The 22005-nt window shown below is 57.0% G+C and overlaps 1 protein-coding gene across 7 annotated transcripts in view; it reads right to left on the reverse strand.

Moving 5' to 3' along the window:
- Window positions 1–1678: 1678 nt before the first annotated feature.
- Window positions 1679–22005, reverse strand: part of KCNIP2 (potassium voltage-gated channel interacting protein 2) — a 44194-nt gene continuing 23867 nt past the window's right edge. Inside the window, exons 1-9 of one of the 7 annotated variants that reach the window (XM_051800022.1) lie at window positions 21167–21336; window positions 7257–7352; window positions 6002–6126; window positions 5518–5587; window positions 5353–5423; window positions 4719–4826; window positions 4235–4339; window positions 3940–4002; window positions 1679–3608 (exon numbers count right to left, since the gene is read on the reverse strand). In XM_051800022.1, coding sequence (XP_051655982.1) covers window positions 3561–3608; window positions 3940–4002; window positions 4235–4339; window positions 4719–4826; window positions 5353–5423; window positions 5518–5587; window positions 6002–6126; window positions 7257–7352; window positions 21167–21284 — 804 coding nt within the window. In that variant the 5' untranslated portion in view covers window positions 21285–21336 and the 3' untranslated portion in view covers window positions 1679–3560. Of the gene's footprint in view, window positions 3609–3939; window positions 4003–4234; window positions 4340–4718; window positions 4827–5352; window positions 5424–5517; window positions 5588–6001; window positions 6127–7252; window positions 7353–17712; window positions 17816–21166; window positions 21337–22005 lie in introns of those variants that run through there. The other 6 variants (XM_051800016.1, XM_051800017.1, XM_051800018.1 and 3 more) reach the window with 6 other exon arrangements.

Raw genomic sequence — 22005 nt, forward strand, 5'->3', positions numbered from 1 at the left:
GAAGAGGGAGGTGGTGGCGAGGATGGCGCGCATGCGCATTGCGGTTTGTGTAGGGAAGCGGCGCTGAGTGGGGGAGGGAGGATGGGGAGTGGAGTGTTTACTTCGGTTTTGCGCATGCGCCTGTCGGCGCGCGGGCGGGTCTGCGCGTGCGCAGGGCCAAAGGGTGCGCGGGTTCCCGTGAGACGTGACCTACTTGCGGCGGTGCCCCGCAAGCTAAGCAGGATCCGCCGGGGCTGTGGCGCGGATGGGAGACTGAGCTGCTGCCGAGGGGAGAGCCCCTGCGGCCGCTCTTCCCTCCTCCCACAGCACGGCCGATGTTACGGTCGGAGGTGTTTCCGTGCCTGGAAGAGGCTTACGAGAATGCTGAAAGATGGGATACAAAGCTGAGGTGGATCTCAGTAAATCAGAGGAAGGGTCTAACGTCAGATGGCATTTCTCCTGAGAGAACTTCCAGCTGCATTGGGAGCACGAGTCAGAGACCCCAGGGCTGAGTAGATGACCTCCCATGTGGCTGTGGAGAGAGGCCAGCGAGGTCATCCTTCCATCCCTGCCAGCACTGGGAGCCGCAGCAGGTACCAGCCAACAAGGAACCAGTGAGCAAAGAGCTGCTGAACGACCTGGCTGGGGAGGAGGGGCTGGAGAAAGCCCGCACACATCACATCAGACACATCACATTTCAACCACGTTTGAGCTTATCCCTGTCTGGCGTGACAAGAAACTCAAGACGGCTGCATTTCCATCTCCATCTGTACCTGCTCCAGAAGCTGCAGCAGAGCCCCTTGTGAAGGAGCATCTCTGGTTACCACCAGGTTCAAGCTAAAGCTTTCAAAGAGCAAAAATATAAACTGTGCTGCTGCCCTAAATAGTAACTAGCTGAATTGTATTGATACACAAGACTTTACAGAGGGATTAGAGAGGAGAAATACACAGAATTTGGGTGGAAAATAAACAGGACTCTCATACCACCCTATAGAGAGTTGGGCAGTGACTGGACCCTGAAGCTGGCATTGTGCTCTTAGCTTTGGTCATGCCAAACTAATCTTGCAGTAACAGTTCTCCCAGTGTTGGGATTTAATCCTTTTACAAAATGCCTGTGTTTCTAGGCAGTATTCAGGATGCTGGAGTGAATCACTGTGCCGGGATCCCATCAGTGGCTCACAGCATCCCTGTGCCATGAGAGGGCACACCCTTGGATACATTGCCCAAAATAGCAACCAGCCAAACAGAGCTCAGGGGATAGGATATACTGGGAAAAGTGGGTTAGAGGGGAAGATGCGCCCAGGACCATCAATGGCATGGCCAGGCTCAGCGCACACCTTGTCCCCTGTGCAACCTCTGCAGAGCACCCTGCAGCCACAGCACCCCAAAAAGGCTGCCACCCTCTGCAGAGACTCTCAGTCCCACATTTCCCCTTCACCCCCACCCCAGACAGCTGACAGATGCAAAAACATAACGGTGGTGTGCATAGCGACTGTGGTTAGATTTTATTGGTTTGTTTGTTTGTTTGTTTGTTTGTGGTTTTTTTACCCATATAATTGTTATAATACAAAATATACAGACTGGAGATGCCAAGCGGGTTGTGGGTCACCATGCCCCGGGGCAGGGGGTCACTCCATGCGACCTACAGCGTGAGGGAGAAGGCGGCATCTGCTCCGTGTGGGAGGGGGATTGTGGGCACCCCAGAGAGCCTGGGAGGAGGGAGAACAGGGAGAAAGGGACGCAAGGGGTAAGGTTTGGGATACCTGCCCTCCCACCCTTGAGAGAATGCAAGTGGGAGCTCAGCCCCACAACAAACCTGGGAACAGGTCTGCAAGATGAAGGGTGTGTTGAATGAACCTAAAAAAACACATCATTTCTGCGAGGTGAATAATGTGTTGAATGAACCTAAAAAACACATCATATCTACAAGGGATGGGATAAGGATGGTCCCGCTGGGAAGTGGCCCCGTAGCTTTGGCTCAGAGCCCCAGGGGGGATTTCTAATATCTCCAACACCAGGGGCTCAGCCTGGGTCTGGGGCCCAGCCTGACGTGGGTGCTGGCCTTGCACTCCTTCCCAGTTGATCCCAGACACTGCAGTTTAGGCCAGCCCAAATCACCCTTGGCTGCTAAGGATGCAGATGCTAGAGCCACAGTCAGGGACTGCCAAGGCTGGGTACATTCCCAATGCCTGTGGAGGGCCTCTGGCATTGGCATGGGATCATTAGCACATGGGCATCACTCAGCTTCAACTCAAAGTGGTATGTGGGCAGGACAGGCTTGCCTGCACACACCCAGCTCCAAGGAGCTGATGGTGACAAGGATGTGGGGAGCACCAGGGTCCCCACGCAGGCTCTCACCTGGCCATGCTGGGAGATGGGGATGAGCCCCCCTGCCCCAAGGTGACCCTCCAGCCTGCCAGCAGCATGGCAATGACTTCCAGCCATGAGGCTGTCCCCAGCCTCAGCTATCTCTCCCAGGAGCTGCCAGCTCAACCACATCCCCAGCACAGGGCTATGCCTGTGGGGACACCTCTCTGTCCCATTGCTCATTCCCCAGCCCCTGGGCAGCAGGTGGGCTGGGATGAGCCTGGGCCTGGGAGCAGCAAACGATGCCAAGAGCATGGCTGTGAGCTCTAAGGGCCAGGACAGCCACCAGAGCTCAGCACATCTCCTTCTTTTATGTGTCCTCATACCCTTTCCAACCCTTCCTGAGGACATGGAAGCCAGGGTATCTCTTGATTGGAGCCTCAAAGTGGTTCCCTGAGGTCCCTGTGTGCCAGCTCCCTGAACTCAAGGGACAGGGGCTGAGGTTGCATCCCTTCCAGCCTCGCATCCTTCATTCTGGGGGACCTGTGCCACAAGAAGTCACCTCGGAGTTCCTTTAGTCTCCCCTCTCCCCTTGTCAGGATGAGCCTCCTAGGTCTAACCAGGACCCTTGGGATCAGGGGATGCTCCCCACAGTTCATGCAGCAATGAGCCCCAGGTGCCCATGTGGCTGCCTTCTCCAGGCATGGTCCCTCTGCCCACCCACTGGCCCCGTGTCTGGACAGGGAGGGTGGCTGGCACGCTGGACATGCTCCCCATGGCAGGACATGGCCAGGGCAGGGGAGGAAGCCAAGGCACTGGGGCCCTTTGCAAGACTTTAGTGGTTTCTAGACAGCATCACTGGAGGGTTTGGGCTGGAGCCGGGACTGGGGGCTCCTGGGGCTGGGGAGGATCAGGATTAGGGGAGCTGCACGGGGTGGTGTGCATGGGGAAAAACCTCTATTGCAGCCCAAGGCTGCAGCTTCTGCACCAGGAATGGGTGCAGGGAGGTCCATCCAGGTGAAATGCTCATCCTGTGCCAGCCATGCCCATGCTCTGATGTCTGGGAGCACCTGCTTGGGATCCCCTGAGGAAAGCAGAGCCGGCTCAGGGCAAAGGGAAGATCTCAGCGCTGACTGCATCTCCGGAAAGGGAGGTCCCTTCCTGCGGGGGTGTCTGCGCAGCCAGTGGAGGGGAGGCTCGAAGGAAAAGTCAAGAGAGAGAAGCAGGTTCTGGGCCCAGTGTCAGGAGCGCTGAGCTGGAGGCAGGTCCGGGAGCTAAATCACACTGTCGAAGAGCTGCATGGACCGCATGATGTTCTCGTCCTGTCGGGAGCAGGTGGGAAGTGGGCAAGTTGGGCACAGAACAGGAATCTGAGCAGCTCCCCCAAACTTGGCTTTACCCTTATGGCAGCTCTGGCACATGAGTCAAGAGCCCCAGGGGTTACAGGCAGTTTCCAAGCCCTGCTGGGATGCATGGCTCTTGTCATCTGTACAGGGATGACAGCATGGGTACACTTCCCAAAGCAGAGCTCCAGCCTTGCCCCTGGGAGCCCTGGCGTCATCCCCTCTCTGCCAGGAGGGAAGTGTGGGGGACAAAGGTCTCCAACAGACAGGGTGGTGACCCAGCCCAGAGAAGAGCTGCTGGTGGCTTTACCTTCTGGCAGGATTCCAGGAACTCCTCAATTGTCACCACACCGTCCTTGTTCCGGTCCATTTTCTGCAAACAAGCACATCACAGGGGTAATAGCAGGGACAGCCCCAGCCCAGGGAGAGCCCAGTACCCCCTGCCCAGGGTGGACACAGCACACCTCTGTGGCAGCCATCCCCAAGCACCCAGCAGGACCAGCAGAGCTCTTCTTCATCCTCAGTGTGGGGTGTTTTCAGCCGCACCCACTGCAGTCACTGGCTCAGTGCTGGAGCTCTGCTTCCCCAGGATATGCTCAGCTCACCTGGAAGAAGTTCTCCACATGCTCCCGGGGCGCTTCCTCCCGCATGGCCGGGTAGGTATATTTGCCCATCATATCGTAGATGGACTTCATGATGTCCAGCATTTCCTGATGGGAAGGGAAGCAGGGTTAACACAGGGCTCTGTCTCCACCCAGTCCCCAACCCACATCTTTGTCAGGATGCTTCCAAAAGACCTGTGGGGTGCTCAGATGTGTTTCTGCTGGTTCTGTGCACAGTGTGGGCCATGTGTGTGCCTGCATGTGTGATAGAGCCCCAAAGCAGCACACCCCTCATCTACCCTCCATCCCAGAGACACACCAGTGCCAAGGAGCCAGGAGGGACATGTTTGCAGAGCTAAGCTTAGTTAAATATTGACCCTCTGAGCTCTCCTCCAGGGCTCAGCCAACACTCCCGAGTCCTGCCCTTGTCCCTGACAGGTGCAAACCTGTGCTGGTCCTGGGGACCTGTCTGGACCCCCCATCCCACCTCTTTGGTGATGCAGCCATCTTTGTTCAGGTCATAGAGGTTGAAGGCCCAGTTCAGGCGATCGTCAATGGTGCCTCGCAGGATGGTGGACAGCCCAGACACAAAGTCCTGCAAGGATAGACAAGGCAAGCAAATGGGAGTTACAGCCACAAAGGGCCTCACAGACACAAAGGGTACTGCCCTGCTTGTCCCTCCAGCAGAGGGGAACTCAGCCCAGATGTGGCCTCGGGCTGGGCTGAGAAGGGAAATATTGGTATCGAATAGAGTCTGGGGAGAAACAAGTGCTTGGCCCCGTATATGTCCCACGCTAGTCCCTTGAGTCACAGCACCCAAGAGGACACTGTGCATCAGGACCTGCTGTTCAGCCAAAGCCTGAACAAGACCCAGCCATGGTTGTTTCTGCCAGTCTAGATATCATACAAGACACTAGCCAGAAATATACAGAAAGCCACTTTTTGTTGCTTTTCACTGTTTTTCTACTGCCTCTGGGAATTTAATAAACTCCACCAGCTCCTGCAAAGCTCTTCATCTATCTGCAATAGCAATGCTGCTGATCCCAGCCCGCAGTACCTGAAGAGATGCACTCTTCCTGCCCCACTGCCATCCCATCACCCCCTCCTTGGCCAGAGCTCACCTCAAAGCTGACAGACCCATCGTGGTCGGTGTCAAAGGCATTGAAGAGGAAGCTGGCGTATGTGCTGGAGTCTGCAGGGAGAAGGGCAGTATGAGGGACTGTTGTGTGACCCCCTGCCTCACAGAGGCACCCATGCAGGGCGTGGGGACAGGGATGGGCACTCACCTCCCTGAGGGAAGAACTGTGAATAGATCTGCTTGAAGTTTTCTTCGTTGACAATGCCGCTCGGGCACTCCTGCCAGGGCCAAGCCACAGCGTCACTTCCACATTGCAGGAGGGGGGTGAGCACCACCCTAAATCCCTGTGACTCCCTTGCTTTGCCTTGCTCCCTGCCCTGCACACCTGGTGGGGTGGCTAGTAAGGCTGCTTGGAGCATCTCCCTGATTTTGTGGGCTGCACCCCTCACTGGAGGGGCTCTGCATCCCAAGCACCCAGGAAGGGGGCTCTGTGCATCCAAGGAAATGGAGCACAGGATCAGGTCTCCCCACTGAGCTCACTGGAGGCAGGATTAGGCTGTAGCTTTATATAAACATCAACCTCAAGGTCCCAACAGCCTTCACAAACACTGGGCACTGCCAGGTGCAAATCAACACTGAGATGGACATGGCAGCAGAGGTGGGGCTATCAAAGCTGGTCAAGGGGTACTCACATTTTTGAAGCCTCGGTACAGGACCTGCAGCTCTTTTCGGGTGAACTTGGTCTGCTCCTGAAGCTGATCCAGCCCCTCAGGGCGGTGGCAGACGGTGGAAAGCTCAAACTCATCCTCAACACTGTCTGCAAGGAACCCAGGGGAAGAGAGGGCAGCTGAGGCCAGCACTGTCCTACTCTACCCTGTCATGCCAGGGGGCAGGAGAGCACATCCCATGGTCTCACACCTGCCCAGGGTGACATATTTTTGGGGTGCTCTGCTCAGCCAGAGTTATGTCTATGCCAGCAGGGGACACTCAGAGAGACCCTAGGGGCAGACCAGGGATGGACACTGGGCAACACCCCCCCCCAGCCTCCAGTACAGCCCAGGCTGAGCAGAAAGGGGGTGTGAAACCCCTCCAGTGCTGAAACCCTCCCTGCCTGCCCTTCTCCTCCCACCAGCACAAGTGTCTGCCCTGTGGAGCTGAGGCCCTTGATGTCCTGCAGGTCTGTGCTGCACCAGGGTTCATGTCCAGCAGGAGAGTTGCCCCTCCAGAACTCCCAGCCCCAAATGCCCCCCAGCCTTTCAAGATTCCATCCTGCCCACTGTGCCCCCACCTTCATCAATGGCTTCTCCCCACCCATCTGTCAAGTTGCACAACCCCTGCCTGCAGCAGCCAGCACCCCCAGACCCCACTTCAGCCAAGAGGAGCTGTGGTCCCATAGCAAGTACCCCCTCTCCGTGGGATGGTTCAGCCCCTGCCCCTCCATACTCACCTTTTCCCAGGGGCGATTGGCTTGCACCGGTGGGCAGAAAGAGACCCTGAGCAGGGGCTTGGACTCACCGAGGAGCCAAGCACACCCAGTGCAGGGGGTTAAGTGGCTCTGCGCTCACTCCCTGCTCAGCCTTTTTCATCCCCCCATCACACCTCCATCTCCAAACCGACATTGAACTTTGAGCAACAACCCCCCACCCCTTAAACCAGCGCCAGGAGAGTCCGGCTGCCCTGAGCCGGCTCCCAAGCCGGTCTTGCCGCTGGGAGCTGCTCCGGGGAGCTGGAGAGGAAGAAAACCAGCCCGTCGGCAGGTGAGGACAGAGGCTGGTGCAGAGCCCACGGGATCGGACCCCTCCAAGGCAGGATTGATCCTGATAGCCCCAAACCCAGAGCAGGGGAGAGGCGGAGGCGTCCCCTTCCCGCAGGCAGGGCCAGGGCGGAGAGCAGGCAGCAGCACCGCCGGGGACACACACACACACAAAGGCAAGAAGAAGCACTTGCTTTCGCTGAGCGAGGGGATGGATTTGGGCCGGCAGCAGGGCAGCAGTTTGAGGAATCGCTGCTTCAGCGCTTTTTTAGTTTGGACTGGCGGATTGCCTGGAAGAAAGAAGGAGTCACCAAGCAGAAGAAGAGTTAACAGAGCATCGGCCCCGATCCCGGCGGGCAGCAGGGTTGGGCACCCGGCGCGGGGTGAGTGGGGCCAGAGGCAGCACATGCAGCGTGAGGCTGGAGGAGCAGGAAGGCAAAGCCCAGCCGAGGCTCTGCTCAGCCTTCCTGCTTCATCCCAGGACAAACCCGGCACGCAAATTTCCCTCCTTGGGAAGGATGGGGGTGGCAAAGGGGCAACCCTGCTGAGCTACCCACACTCAGCACCTCTGCACCCCCACATCGGAGCATGTCAGGGAGCACTGGAGACACTCAGGCACCCAGAAACCCAGGAGATGGCAGAGCTGGACTCTGCCCTTTAGCCTTGAGGACAAATATCTGCTCCCTGGGGACCCTCCCCATAGAACTGTGCAGGGAGACAGGGAAGGATGAAGGCCAAGAAATAGCCTTTGGCTGAGCCTGGGCATTGCATCCTCCCTGAGCTCAGGCTGGGTTTGATCCTGTTGGCACCTGAAGGCTGAAGGCAAAGCATGCACTGAACCCCGCCATGCAGTCCAGACTGCAGCATGCACCCCCACCCCAGCACAACACTGGGACCCGAGTCCAGGGACCTGCTTGAGACAGCCAGAAGGGGAACAAGGCTCAGGACTTTGCCTTGGCCAGGCTATGGGGCAGGGTGAGGGGCTCCCCACACCAGCCTGGCCCATGGCCATCGCATTCAAGTGGCCCTGCATAAATAGTAGGTCCCCTCACTGCACTGACCCACCTGCCACACCCTATTCCCCCATTTGGACCCCAATGACTTTGCTAAGCCCTATCTTTCCCACTTGGTATTCCCTCATGGCTGCAGACCCGCTCCCTCCTTTCCCGCAGTGCCTCAAGCCAGCAAACTCAGCACAGGACTAATGCTGCAGGTGGGGAAGGGAGGAAGAGGAGGGGATGAAGGCCATGCTGGGCTCCAGCCCCCAAAGGGAGGCAGACAGCAGCATGGGGCACAAATGATACGAAAGGTGCAAAGTCCCTTTGGGGCTCTGGTGAAACTGCGTTTGGTCCAAGCATCCTGGACATCTGCAAGCAGCAGGTCACAATGCCTGCGCATCCCAAACCCTGGTTTTGGAGTTGTTTCTCTAGGGGGCCAGCAGATGGGGCTTCTCTAGCAGCTTTCTTAGCCTTGGGGGGCTAGGACGAGCCCCAGATGAGAGAGAAACAGTGTTTCATGGTACCCAGCACGAGGATAGGGATGTGGGTCTGCATCCAGCAGCTGCAGCTAGGCAGGTAGGCTTCTGAGTGCCCACAGGCAGGACCTGGGACCCTTTGAGATTACACCAATGCAGCAGGCTGGGATAGGGAGATCCATCATTCTGGGGGATGGAGAACAGCTCCAGGAGGTCTTTGTCCTAGCAGGACATCACACAAAGCCACTCAGACAGGGAAAACTCTCCCCAAGGAAGTGGCATCCACAGCAGGGTGCCAGGGATGTACAAACACATAGGAATGAACAAATGCACCCCCTGACATTCGTCAGGGGATGACAGGCAAGAGTGAGGACCAGGATCATGGCACTGGCATAAAAGCACAACCTGGCTCCTGTCTGCCCCAGGGTTTGCAGGCAGGACAGGAAAGAGGATTTTTCCTTCCTAGAAGTGGGCATCAGCTATACATAAACCATGATTTTGTCCCAGATATGTTTCCAGGGCCTTATTTTGCAGAGGGAAAGGGAAATTGCACCTTTCAGCTTTCCAAGGATGCTTTGCTGCCAGGTCCCTCCAACAGAGTGGAGCTGTGGGAACAGACCTGGTAGGCAGGAATGTCCTCTTTGCCCAGGAGGAGAAGGAGAAGGGACAGGATGGGCAGAGCAACACCCAATGCCAGGGTCATGGACTGGGGAGGGAGCAGGGCAGGAGGGAAACCACACAGCAAGAGAGATGCAACAGAGAGTAAACTGTGGTTGGACTCACAGGGGCAGCAGGTATAGGCACGTGCAGTAGGTCAGGTCGGGTGCAAGTTACACTTTAGTTTGTTATAAAGAAGGAAAAAGAAAAAAAAAAATAAAGAACATAGGCATTTGCTTAAGGAGGAAACCAAAGGGGGCCCAATTCCTGGGTCCCCAGGACAGGGGAGGGAACATGTTCAGCACATGCAGCTTAAAAATAGGAGAGGGGTGACCCAGGCTGGGGCTTTGCTGTCCTGGCTTTGGTGTATCCAAGGGCTCTGCTGGGTAGGACACACCATCCCCTTTCTGTCCTCAGCATCCAAACCACAAGCAAATCTGGCGGTTCCCCCTTGCTGGGAAACAGCTCTGCCCAAAGACCAGGAGTGGAGCACAACCATGAGCTGCCACTGGGCACAAGGGACATCTGCAGCACCAAGTCCTGTCCATGTCAGGAACAGCTCCTTTTCCAGATACCACTCTGCTCTCCACCCTTCTGCAAGGGCCATCCAGCGGCTGGCACAGAACACACCAATGGAAAGGGCTGGCAGTGTTTTATCCGCGGTGGGAGGTCTGCCAGGTTAAGTGGCTTGTCACTTCCCATGCATCACTCCACAGCCTGGCAACTTCAAAATACATACACACACACACTGAGCCTCCATCCTTGGGCAGCACAACAAGGGGAAGGAATTTCCCATTCCCACCTCCACATGCTGTTGAAATGAATCCCAGAGGCTGCTGCACACTGGCTCTGAAGTAACCTATAACAGTGGATCCCTGGTCCCAGCAGTGATCACCAGCAGGACAGCCATGGACCACTTTGTACTGGGCCACCAACAGCTGATCTGTCCTTGGGAGCTGGATCCAGGCAATGCCACCATGCTGGGGGGTCAGTGCTGTACATGGCTGACACCCCTTTCCCAGAGAGAACTCAAGCTTGGGCTGCTCCGTAGTCTCTCCAGATGAAAAGCAGGAGCCAGGGTCAGCCTGATGCATAATGATGTCCCTGTCCTCTCAGAGCCACAGCCACCAGTGCCCTCCGAGGGACAGCTGGCTGAGAAGACTAACAGCAGATCCCTTCCACAGCATCCTCCTGCTAGAAAAGACCCTACAATAACAAACCAACAGGCAGTACCAAAACTCCCCCATCACTCTCAGTAACCTGTCAATAAATGCATCGCCATGATGGGTGGAAAATGTGCATCCCACAGCACCAAGACCCCCTGCAGTGTCCCCAGCTCAGCTCCCAGGCATGCACCATTCCAGGAGGGGAGCAGAGCACCAGCAGCCCACCAGTCATGTAGCTCTCACAAACCCTGCTTGGCTCCATGGGGCAACACCGGGTCAAGTCAGCAGATCAGGAGGAGCTGGTACCCCAAGGCTGATCTGTCACAGCACTCTGCCCTAGGAGCAGTGCTGGGGTGGCACAAGGCTGCTGGATGAGAGGACCCTTTTCAGACAGCCTGGCAGCACAGGGAAGAGGTCAACAGTTCCCAGAATACATTCTTTTCTGTAAAAGAGCCTCTATCCCCTTCCAGAGCATCGCCTTTCCCTTGGAGGCCAGAGGCAAGTCCCCAGGCTCCCCCTGCCAGGCCATGGCACTGGGTCCACCTGGGCAGCAATGTTGAACATAGCTGCCCCTAAAATCTGTGGCTGATGATCATCCCTGTGCAAGGCTCAGCTCTAAGCAGGATACCTCAGCCCCCAGCTCTGCCCATCCCTGGCAGCACCCAGCCTCAGGCAGTGCCACCAACCACAGCTCTCTGGGGTCTGCAATGAAGGCTGGCAGAAGAAAGAGAGAGTGAGTTCCCCCAGCCACCCTAGGGGATGTCAGGATGGGTCCCACCAGCAGCAGCTCTGTAAATGACCCTCATCAGTCAGCAATGACAGAGCCAAGTGTAACCGAGGTGCCTTGCAGCAGCCACTGTGGCTGACATCAGTGGAATGACATCAGAGCTGGCGGGGGCCAGACAGAGTCCTTGTCTGGGGGTGGGACAGGGGCAGCCTCAGTCTGGACACCCAGAGCTGGGAGGAGTAAAGCTGCCAAGTTAAACCTATGGTTCGTGGGACAGCAGAAGCTCAGGGGCAGATATTCCCCAGTGCCAGAGGGAGGAGCAGCTGAATGACCCTTGTGCTGAGCAGATCCCAAAAGGAGAAGATAGGGCCGTGGGCCAGAAGGGGCTGCAGAGCAGAGCAGGGCTCACAGCAGTGCTGTCCCCATTCCCACCCCCAGCCCATGACAGTGCTCCCAGACAGCCTGGATGTACCCAAAGGAGATGTTGGCAGAATAATAATTTCTTCAGACCACACCATGTATAAAATTTTGTGAGCAGGGAATGGGTCAGGATAGAGGTGTCAAGGGACTGTGGAGCACAGGCATTCTCCAAATGGAGCAGGTAAGGCTGCAGGACTGGAACATCACCCTGCTGCAAAACCCACACACAGGGACACATCCTGCCCCCATCCCATCACAGGAACCTCTCTAGCAGCAGGAATCAGTGGCACATCCAGAGTGCCAGAGGAGCTACCCAAAAAAATGCCCCAGCAGAGCAGTAACTCCTCTTGGCTGCAAACACCATATTTCATAAGAGAACTGGTGCTCTGCATACCTATTACACAGATGCCATCCATACCTTCCCCAGTAAGGCACAGGGACAAAACCTGGACATGCCCAGCCACAGCCCAGCCAGATCCCAGGCAGCTCAGGGACATCCTCCATGACAAGGGGGGTGAAAGCACCTCACGGGCAAAGTGCCTTCCTCTCCTCCTGTCCCTCTGCTCAGCCTCTGATCACTCCTATCCACGCATCCTTCTATCACAGCTCCCATTCCAAGATCTGACTACCCAAGGGGATAGGATCTGTAGTCCATTCACCTCACAGCATCCCCAGCACCAGCAAGGAGGCAGAGGGGATGAAGGCAAAGAAACCCCAAATCACACTCACACAAAGTCTGTTTGCAGCCCTTGTCTGAGCCTGGATTGTCCGTGGCACAGCTGAGGAAGGCAGCCAAAGGAAACAAGGCAGCAGCACCGTGTAGCTCCCTGCACTCCCACCCTCACCCAGCACAACCAACAGGTCTTGTATCCATTGCTCTAACATATTTTGGGTCCTCTTCTTTGGCCACATCCAGCCCTGTCCTCAACACCCACCTGGCAATCCAGGAAGCTCAACACCCACAGCAGCCTCTTCCCTCTGCAGTCCTAGCACAGCCCCACAGGGAGGGCAAAGGGGCTCTAGCTTCTTTTACCATGTTCCCCCCACAGCCACTAATTCCTGTAGCAGTGGGAAAGCTTTGCCCTACGTGGTGCTGCACCTCACATCCATTGCTCCTTTCTCCCAGCTCCCACTCATCTCCCCAGTTACCTGCAGCCCTTTTTCCCATCATCTGACAGAGACCAGCCCTCTGCAACCCATTGCCCCCAGACTCCAATAGTCCAAACAGTCCCCACTCCCCAGCAGCCCACACATCATTCCATCACAGTGCCTCCAGACCCAGAATTCCCCCACCCTATCTTTCCCCAGACATCCTAACTTTCTAGAATCCTGCACTGAACACCACACATTCCAGTGTCCCCAAATATTCCCACCCAACATCCTAACACTAATGTTGCCAGACACCTTAGACACCCTAATGCCCCCACAAATGCCCCAAACCACACTAATCCTTCCAAACCTCCCCCAAGCACCCTGCAGCCCTCGGGACAGGAGGAGCACCTCCATCACAATATCCCCATCTCATCAGAACCCCATCCCCATCCCTGTCCCCATCCCATCTTCCCTGGGAGGCAATGCTGCAGCCAAGCATGGATGGCACATCAGACCTCCTGCTACCTGCACTCCAGGGACCACAGCTTCATACATCCCAGTCCAGTGCACCTCTATTCCCACCTGTGCCCCTTTTGGGGGTCTAGTCTTGCCCTTCACAGGTAAGAGGTGAAGGAGACCCCATTGAGCTCCCACAACACTCAATACAACCCTGTGCTAGAGAGCCCCAGCCTCTCTCATTAAACTTCTAGGTTTCACCCTTCACCAACAAGCAGGGCTCCAGAGAAGGATTGTCCCAATAGACTCCTTTGCTCTCTAGATTTATTGCTTTTTCTCCAGCCTGTGATTTTCTCACCTCCCTGTGGCTGAGTGATCTCCTTACCCCTCTGTCTGCTGGCTCAGAGCCCGTCTTTGAGGCAGGACACAGCAGAGTGGGGGCCCTGCTCTATGTCCAGCTGGGTCCCCTTGCTCCCCCCTCCAGGCACATCAGCAACAGCAAGAGCAAGCCAGGCCAGAGGGAATTCAGAGGGAAGCAATGTGAAAAGTGATTAACACAAGGCCGGAGGGAGAAGAGATTCAACAAGCTAATTAGGTCTGGCTGGGCTGAGCAGGACGTGTCACCATGCAGCAGCAGAGGCACAGGGTGCACCGTGGGTACTTGGGGACCTTGGGGAACTCAGGGCTGGGAATGCTGCCCTGCCCTGGCAGTCACAGCCAAGGAGACCCAGGACCAAGTCCCCTTCTCACCTCCCCCTCTAGGTAGGGTGAGACAGTGCATCCCATCCTGTGTTCACAGGAATGACCAGGTATGATGTCCCTCGGTGTGGAGCATGTGGAAAAGGCTCCACAGAGGGGAGATGATCTTCTCCAGGATCCCAGTGCCGGCAGGATGCAGCCCAGCTACAGCCTGACTCAGAGTGTAAGGCTATGCTGGGATCCAAGCTCAGGGCCTGATCAGAGGTACCATACATCCCTGCTGCTTCCCCTCCTTTGCAAGCCCTCACCATGAGCCAGCTCTATCCTGATGCAGCCACCAGACCCTGCCCAGCCCAGGTGAAAAACCTGTTAGCCCTTGGAAAAGGAAAAGCAAGGGTTAAATCCACTGCACATGGGGAAATCTCTGGTGCACCCTTGGGAACCCAGAACTTCCACCCGGAGCACCTGCACCTGTCCCAGGCTAGATTACAAAGATCTATGGCTCTGCAGCCAGCCTGCCTTGACCTCTGGGGTCTGTCAAACCGACCAGGCTGGATGATGCCCTGAGCCCAGGGACTCCAGCATCACATCCCCAAAGGCCAGTCCCTCCTTCAGCCAAGACGCAACACTCCTATTCAGGGTTCCTGGAAAGCAGGAGGAAAGCAGGGCTTGGCACGGGGCTTTGCTCTCACCAGCACCTCAGGGATGCTCACTTTCTCCCCTCTCTGGAGGAACCCTCACCCTGAGCCAGCCATCAGGAGGTGTCCATACTGCTCACTGCCACCACCCTCCTGCCTGGTATCTTTTGGGGTGCTGGTGGCACCCAGGCAGATTGCCACTCCCTCCAGTTTCTCCCCAGACTCTAGAGGAGTTTGGCACCATCCCCAGTCCCACTTCCCTCTCCGGATCCTCAGCTCTGGGACAGCAGCAGCACCCCGCCAAAGGAAGGCAGAGGCCAGCACACCCCGTGTTGGGTGCTCTCCAAGACACCCCCAATCCTGCCTCCCCCTGCACAGACCCTGACCAGCTGAGGCAGGAACAGCCCTGGGCAGGCACCAATTATCCTGCCAACAGCAATCTGCAGCTTCATCTAATATTAATCTGAGGCTGGGTGGCTCTCCCGCCTTTTCCCTCCCGCCATCCCCCCTCCCAGCCAGGACCAATTGCTCTGCTCTGAATTATTGATGCTGCACTTCAGAAGCCCAAACTGATAGTGTTTCTCTCCCCCTCCTCTCTCTGCCCCATCCCAAGTGCTTGGCCAAAGCAGGCTCTTGGCAGGGGGCTAAAACCCCCCTGCATGGCTCTGCCAGGAGATGCTTGGGGCTGGGGACAGGCACAGTGTCACAGGGCAGAGATGGAGTGACACAGTCCATCATTGATTATCCAGCTGGTAAACAACATCAGTTCCAGCACTGATAGCCCTGGAGATCCTGGAGCACAGTGCACTCAGGGGAGATGCTCCATTGCTGCTGCCAGAAATGCCTGTGCCACCAAGGCTGTGCAGGGTCCAAGAGGACAGAGTGCCAAGCAGACAGGGCAAGGGGGTGCAGACAGTCAGTGCTTCTGTCCAAGCCCTTGCTCAGAGAAGAGCCAGCTCCAAATGGAGGACAGTCTTCTCAGGGCCTCATCCAGCTGAGTTTGGGAACCCACTAACCCTGAAGTTCCCCCAAGGGCAGACAGAGTCTGTCTGCAAGATGCTCCCACTTAACCCATCTCCAGGGCTTGGGTATTTTTCCAGTCCCATCTGGAGGTGCTCCATTCCCAGCCCATCACTGTGGTGGCAGGATGCCTCCCAGCACAATCTGTCCATGGGACAAAACCAGCACAACCTGGGCAGAGAGACAACCACAGGCAGAGGACCAGCCAGAGCAGGGGAAGCGCAGCAGGCAGCATCAATGGCTCCAGAGCAGGTGGTGGAGCCCTGTGTCCATTAGCAGACCTGACCATTAGTGTTTGGTTTCAGGCTCTTTGTGGTCTCTGGGCTGTCACTGTCGACCAAGTCATGGCTTGTAAACAATCCCTAAAGTGGACACAGCATTTCTCAGCCCCAAACAGTGCCTAGGACCTTCCACAGAGAGCAAAATCTCCTACCTCCTGCCTCTCAAGTCGACGGGGGGAAGTGACCCATGCAACAGGATCTCACCCGCATGCCAAAACACTGCTGTTCACACACAGAACTCCTCGTAGAGTGCCCAGAGCTCAGCTCAACCTCAGCCACATTGCCCCTCGAGCAATGTGCTTCCCTCTCCTCTGGTCACCTTTAGGCAATGGGAGCAGCTGCTGGCAATCCAGGGCACCTGGGTCCCATTCTCACTGCCACAGCTGGGGTGCATCTCGAGCCAGGCCAGAGGGAGCTGCAGCTCCCCACCGTGGGAATGTAGGTGATTGGGGACAGGCATGCCACTGCCCCCCTGGAGGGGTGACAGCTGATGGGGACAAGGCTGGACACAGGGCACCCCATCTCCATTCTCCTGCCCTGTCCCAGGCCAGCGAAAAGTCACTTGCAGGTGGATGAGAAGTGCGCCCCAGGGAACAGAGGAGCCACACCAGCCAAGGAGTGGCCCCTCAGCAGAGTTGCTGCAGAAGATGGGAGGCTCTCTGTCTCCATGCTTTCCATCACACCTGAGAGATGCAGAACAGCTGCAGTCAATGCCAACTTTAGTCCAAAGCTTTGAGCAGCTACACGGGGAAACAAAAGCACTGGGAAGGGGGAAACCAAGGTCTGGGGAAGGCAGCCCCCAAATCACCAGAAGAACTGGGTAGGGGGGTCCAAGCTGGGCACAATCAGCATGCCCTCTACTGGGGTTCACAAGGCAGGATGCTTGCCAGGTCAGCTCCTGCTACAGTTTCCTTCCTGGTATGATCCACCTAGGAGTACTGCTGCTGAAACTCAGGGACATAGCAAGCAGTTAAGCAGTAACGAAAACTTTCACCCACCAAGCTTTCCTGTCCTGCAAGCAGGTTTGCAAGATCGGAAGAAGACCCCCCATTTACTCCTTCACTCCCCACCCCCAGGCACAGCCAACCCACAAGTACAGCCCAAGAGTGCTACCAGGGAGTGCCCTGGCACTGTTTGTGGAGGGAAGCCAGCATTCACCACTACACCCAGCCCGTGTGAGAGTTAGCACTGGAGAACCAGAGCAGAGCATTCCAGGGTACCAGTGGACCAGGGAAACTGTCTGTCACGCCCTCACCCAGTGCATGCCCTGATGCCAGGGGCTGGGCAGGCTGCAGCATCCTTCAGGTGGGTGTGTGCTGGCATGGGCAGAGGCTGGGCAGGGTTGGGGGGACCCTTCACACAAACATCACCCTGGGAACCCAGGGAGCACCTAGCCAAACAGTCCTGACCTCCCTCCCACCATGCATAGAATCCCCCGAGCGGATCCAGATTCCAACAAGTGCGTCCTGTGCACACTGCTCAGCACCTTGTACTGCCCATCCCCAGCTGGACAGCCCCCTCTGTGTCCCTCCATCCTGCCCAAGGGCCACAGGGGGCCCTGGGGAGAGCCAGGAGCAGGGAGCCCAGCAGATACCCATCCTTCCTGAGCCTGTCTGCTCTGCAAGCTGGTGCTAAGTCTGACACCTCATGCGCAGAGTGAGGTGACCGTGGTCTCTGATAACATCTGGGTCCTGTAGAGGTGCTGGAAAAAACCCTGGTGCCCACATGCACACTTACACACAGTCCCAGCCCACAACACCCCAGCACACATCAAAGTCACCACCATACAGCAGACACCCTGCCAGCCTTGTCCCCTCCCCACATCTTCAGCCACTGGGACAGGCAGGACACCCCACTCCTTGCATCCTATGCCTCTACAAGCAGCAGACGAACACCACGTCGCAGGACTCTCACTCTCTCATGGATGCAGCACTCTTGGAGCATCCTTAGAGGCAGCTCTGGACACCCACTGCCTGCCCCTCATGTTCCTGGAGGCACCAGCACCACCCACACCCATTACCTTCCAAGGACACAGGCTCGAAGAGGCCAAATTGCTCCAGCACCTTGACGAAGAGGACCAAGACCACCAGCACCGCGATCATCTCAAGGCCTTCCAGGTTCATGGTAGGGGTGTCTCATGGCCCCTCACTCCCCCACCCCTCCCCACCTCAGTCCTGGAGCCCCGTCACCCCAGCACCACAGCCGCCAGGCCACTCATCCCCAGGGACACCTGCCCCTGTCCCTGGTAGGGGATCGGCTGTCACCCCTCTACTCTGGGGCGCCCGCCATCGGCTGTGGGCAAGCAGGGGGTCAGCGTGAGGCTGTGGCGGGCGGCTCAAGGAGCCACGGCTGAGAGCCCAGGCAAAGCAGGGTTGTGCCTGCGAGTAAGGGTGGAGAGAGGCCAAGTGGAGGGAGGCGTGTGGGGGGGGTGGCAAGGATGGGGGGGTTGAGGGGGGAAGGAGGCATGCCCTCCCATTCCAATGACACCACCTCCATCGATTTGCTTAATGCAGTTGCTAAGGAAACGGGCCACAGATATTAAAAGGCACTTGGTTCCCAGGGGGGACATGGGGAGGGGCAGGACAATGGGCACTGGCTAAACATCCAGGATGGGAATGACTCAGATTTGTCCTCTGTGCCCCAGACACGTGTGCCCCATGGGGACCAACACGGCTGAGCATCATGAGAGGATGTGGGGCAACAACTCCCTCTGCCCCATTTCCAAGCAGGCAGATGGGTCCAGCTGTTTTGCTGGGAGCACCAAGGGGAGATGGGAAGCAGGGCTGTGAGAACGAGTGGGAGCAGAGGCTGTGATGCAGGATGCACAAGACACTGCCAGACCCACAGGCAGTGCATCAATGAGCAGAAGAGAAGAAGATTCAAGGGCTGGGGATGCAGTGGGACTAAGGGACCCAGCCAAGGTCACAGAGCAGCTAGAAACAGAGGGTGAACCCAGACATCAGTGTGCCTCGAGCACACATTCACACACAGCCAAGAGGGCTAAATTTAGTTCCTCTGCTTTTTTTTTTAACACAATTCCAGCTCTTGCCTGGCTGCTCAATTACAAGCCACAGGGACCACTGGGGAGCCAGGTGTCCGCTGGTCCCTGCCTATCACCAGGGCTCAGAACCCTTGGGGTGCACAGCTTCCCCCAGGGACACCACTGGTGCTACCCATCTCCAGGTGGACAATTCCCACATGGCACACAAAACAAGATCAGTTTTAACTCCGGCACCAGTGTGGCAGGCAGGGAGCAGGGCTGCCCCCATGCTACCACTGCTCCCCACCCTGCACAGTTCCCCCCAGGTACAAGGCCGGCTGCCCCAGGCAGAGGTGGGTTGGCCTTGCCCAGGCTATGGGCACACCCCCTGCCCAGCTCTAAGGCCCTACTGCCTCCACAAAGGGCCCTGCAAACAGGACTGCGGTAGAAATCCCCTTTTCTCCCTGTTGTCTTTGTGCTGGGTGGGAAATATGTCACCAGGGGAAGAAACGTCACCCTGGGACACCAGCAGGGAGAAGGGGATGGCAGAGGTGTTGGCTGTTACTGACAAGAGCTCCCAGCAGGGCTGTCCCACACCAATCCCCCAAGAACCCCCATTTCCAGCCCAGAAGGCTGCAGACTTGTCCCTTGGCATGGGACAGAGAGGGCTGGTGCCTCAGTCCCAGGTCACGGCACGGCCAGGCTATCTAGTGGCTCCGTGCCATGAGGCAGCATCTCCTGCCCACGTGGCATGTGCTCCCAAGGCTCTAATGCCAGCAGAAGATGCCAGTGATGCATCAGAGGCATCTTGAGGAGAAAGCTGAAAGTTTTCCCTGGGGAAACATCCCTCAGGCTGGAATTTTTCAGACCTGACATTTCCTTTTCTTGGAAAGAGGCAAGTTTCCAGGCACTGAGCCTGAATTTCATGTGGCTGCCTCCCAGTTTTGCCCCGAGTCAATCCCTCCAGGCCAGGGTGGCACAGACCTGTTGCACTCTCAGAGGAAGTTTCCCACTGATGCCAACTGCATTTTTAAAGCCATTTTTCTTGCTAAACCCCAGTTACAACCCATTATCTCCTCAAACCTCCAGCTGCTCCCAGTGCCAGTGCCTGTCCTGCACACTGTGGGTCTATTTTTGCAACCTAGTTTAGGCCAGACACAGAGTAAGAGGAGCCCTTCCAGCCTGAGACAGGGCTTGTCCCAGCAAAGAGGGTTTGGGGCAGTTCCTCTGTAAAGCAAACCTGCTGAGCCCCTGAATGGACCGTCATTGGTAACAGGTAACAGCTTCCCCTCCTGCCCTTATGCCTGTCCCATGCCAGCCATCCTCCACAGCAGAGCAGTGATAAATCTCCGACTCACCACGTCAGGATTCCACATTTCCATGCTGGAGCCATTGATAAAAACCCTCCACTCTTTGCTGCCAGCATGACTGCAAGATCCCACCAGGACTGGCACAGGCACCTGGTGCTGGTCCCATGTTCCAGTGCCACACACCACGCCAGAGCCCAGCTCCCAACACCCCCAAACTCCCCAAGGTTTCCTGCCCAGAACACATTCCCTCCCACTGAGGGCAGATCCAGATGGGCTGGGTTCCCAGGGATGCTACTCTGTCTGGAGCTGTCCCCAGCATGGAGGAGACACATGTAGGACTTCACCAATGGAGCCAGACCCTCAACTGCCTGCAAAGGGATGTTTGAAAGTATACACACCCCACCAGAAGTGGGACAGGGATTTTCCCCCTATCCCACCAAGAGGCATCACTCCCAGGGATGTTTCCTCGTCCCTGCAGCCAGCCAGCATTTGGCCATGCCATAGGAAAAGCCTTAAGGCCATGGCTGAGTTTTGCAGAGAGAGGTCACACGGATGGATGGAGCAATGCACACCCCAGGCAGGAGAGGCTCTGCACGTCCTCAGACACGTGATGCCAGTGCCACCCCTCCTGCCCTGCTCCTAGCCCTGGGGTCTCACCTTGCAAAATTTCTGGCATTCACATCCTACTTGCAGCAGGGCTTGGAGAGACCCTTCACCAGGAAAACTGGGACCCCTGCCACATCCCAGAGCTCCCAAACACACCAGCTAAGGACCAAAGATGTAGGTCATCCCTAAAGGGACCTAGAGCCCCAAAATGCAGGTTGAGGCCCCGGCATCAGCACTGGGCACCCTACAAGAGCAGGAGGCTCCAGGGAGTCCATCTGTGTCCCCATCTTGCAGTGAAGGGTAGCAGTACCCGGACACCGGCGGCATGGTGGACCCTGAAACAGCCCTGGATACTGCCATGGCTCAGCCTGGTGGTTGCCACCAGTGGAGCAGGACCAGGTCCAGGAGGAACAAATTAAGAGACTGAGGAGGAGATGGAGGTGCCCCAGAGAGGCAGAGAGAGGGTCCCCAATCCACCTCTCCCACACCAAGCATCTGGTTTACCTCACTACTTGGTTTGTGGAAGCAGATGGGATGGGCCAGCATCACCCTGTCCCCCAAAGTCCCCAGCCCCGTACCTTCAATGCCGCTGATGATTTTGAAGCAGCGAGTGGTGAACCAATAGGAGATGAGGAGGAGGATGGCAATCAGGGAGGCATAGAGCAGGCTGTCGTTGTGCAGGGATGTCTTCTCCATGGCTCCATCCCCTGTGCCCACTTGTGCCCCCCACCCAGCCCCGCTGTGCTATCTGGGGCAGCCCTGTCCCGACAGTCCCCCTGCCAGAGGAGCCGGCCACGGCGGGCAGGGAGGCGGGGGGCTGCACGGGCAGGCAGGCAGGTAATTGGGAGCGTTGTGTGAGAGCCAGGCTCCCAAACCAATTACCTTAATTGTGCTCAGGCAGCACATGGCAAACAGTTAAAAATAACCCTCCTGGCCCGGGGGGAGAGTGGCACCATCAGCCAGGAGAAGGAAGCAGGGGGCAGAGAACAGACGGGGCTCATTACCCATGTGGGTGCAAGTCAGTGCCACGGGCCCAGCAAGGCATCACCACAGCTCAAGAGCTGCTCCAAGTTCCCTGCTGACCTTGGGATCCTCAGGGCTCGACCCCTTGTTGCCACCCCACAGGAGGAGCTGGGAGTCCTGGAAACGGGGCTCCCTAGGGAATGATGCTGCAGCCTAGGATCAGTGAACATCAGCATCTCTGCTGAGATGCTTGTGTCCGCCCTTGCTCCACACATGGGGCCTTCAAGGAAGGTGTCTCTGCAGTTCTGTCATCCCAGAGACCTGGGTCTGGTAGAGAGGCTTTGGTATCTTGTCCCCTGTGTACCAGCACAGCACCTCTCCAGGGATGTCTGGGATCATCATCTGCTTTTCTCAGCCTGGAGTCAGAGCCAACTAGCCTGTTTCCCACTCTGTG

Source organism: Manacus candei, unplaced genomic scaffold (assembly GCF_025592945.1).
Source record: "Manacus candei isolate 608988 ecotype Guabito, Panama unplaced genomic scaffold, ASM2559294v1 h1tg000050l, whole genome shotgun sequence".
Classification (NCBI taxonomy): Eukaryota; Metazoa; Chordata; class Aves; order Passeriformes; family Pipridae; genus Manacus; species Manacus candei.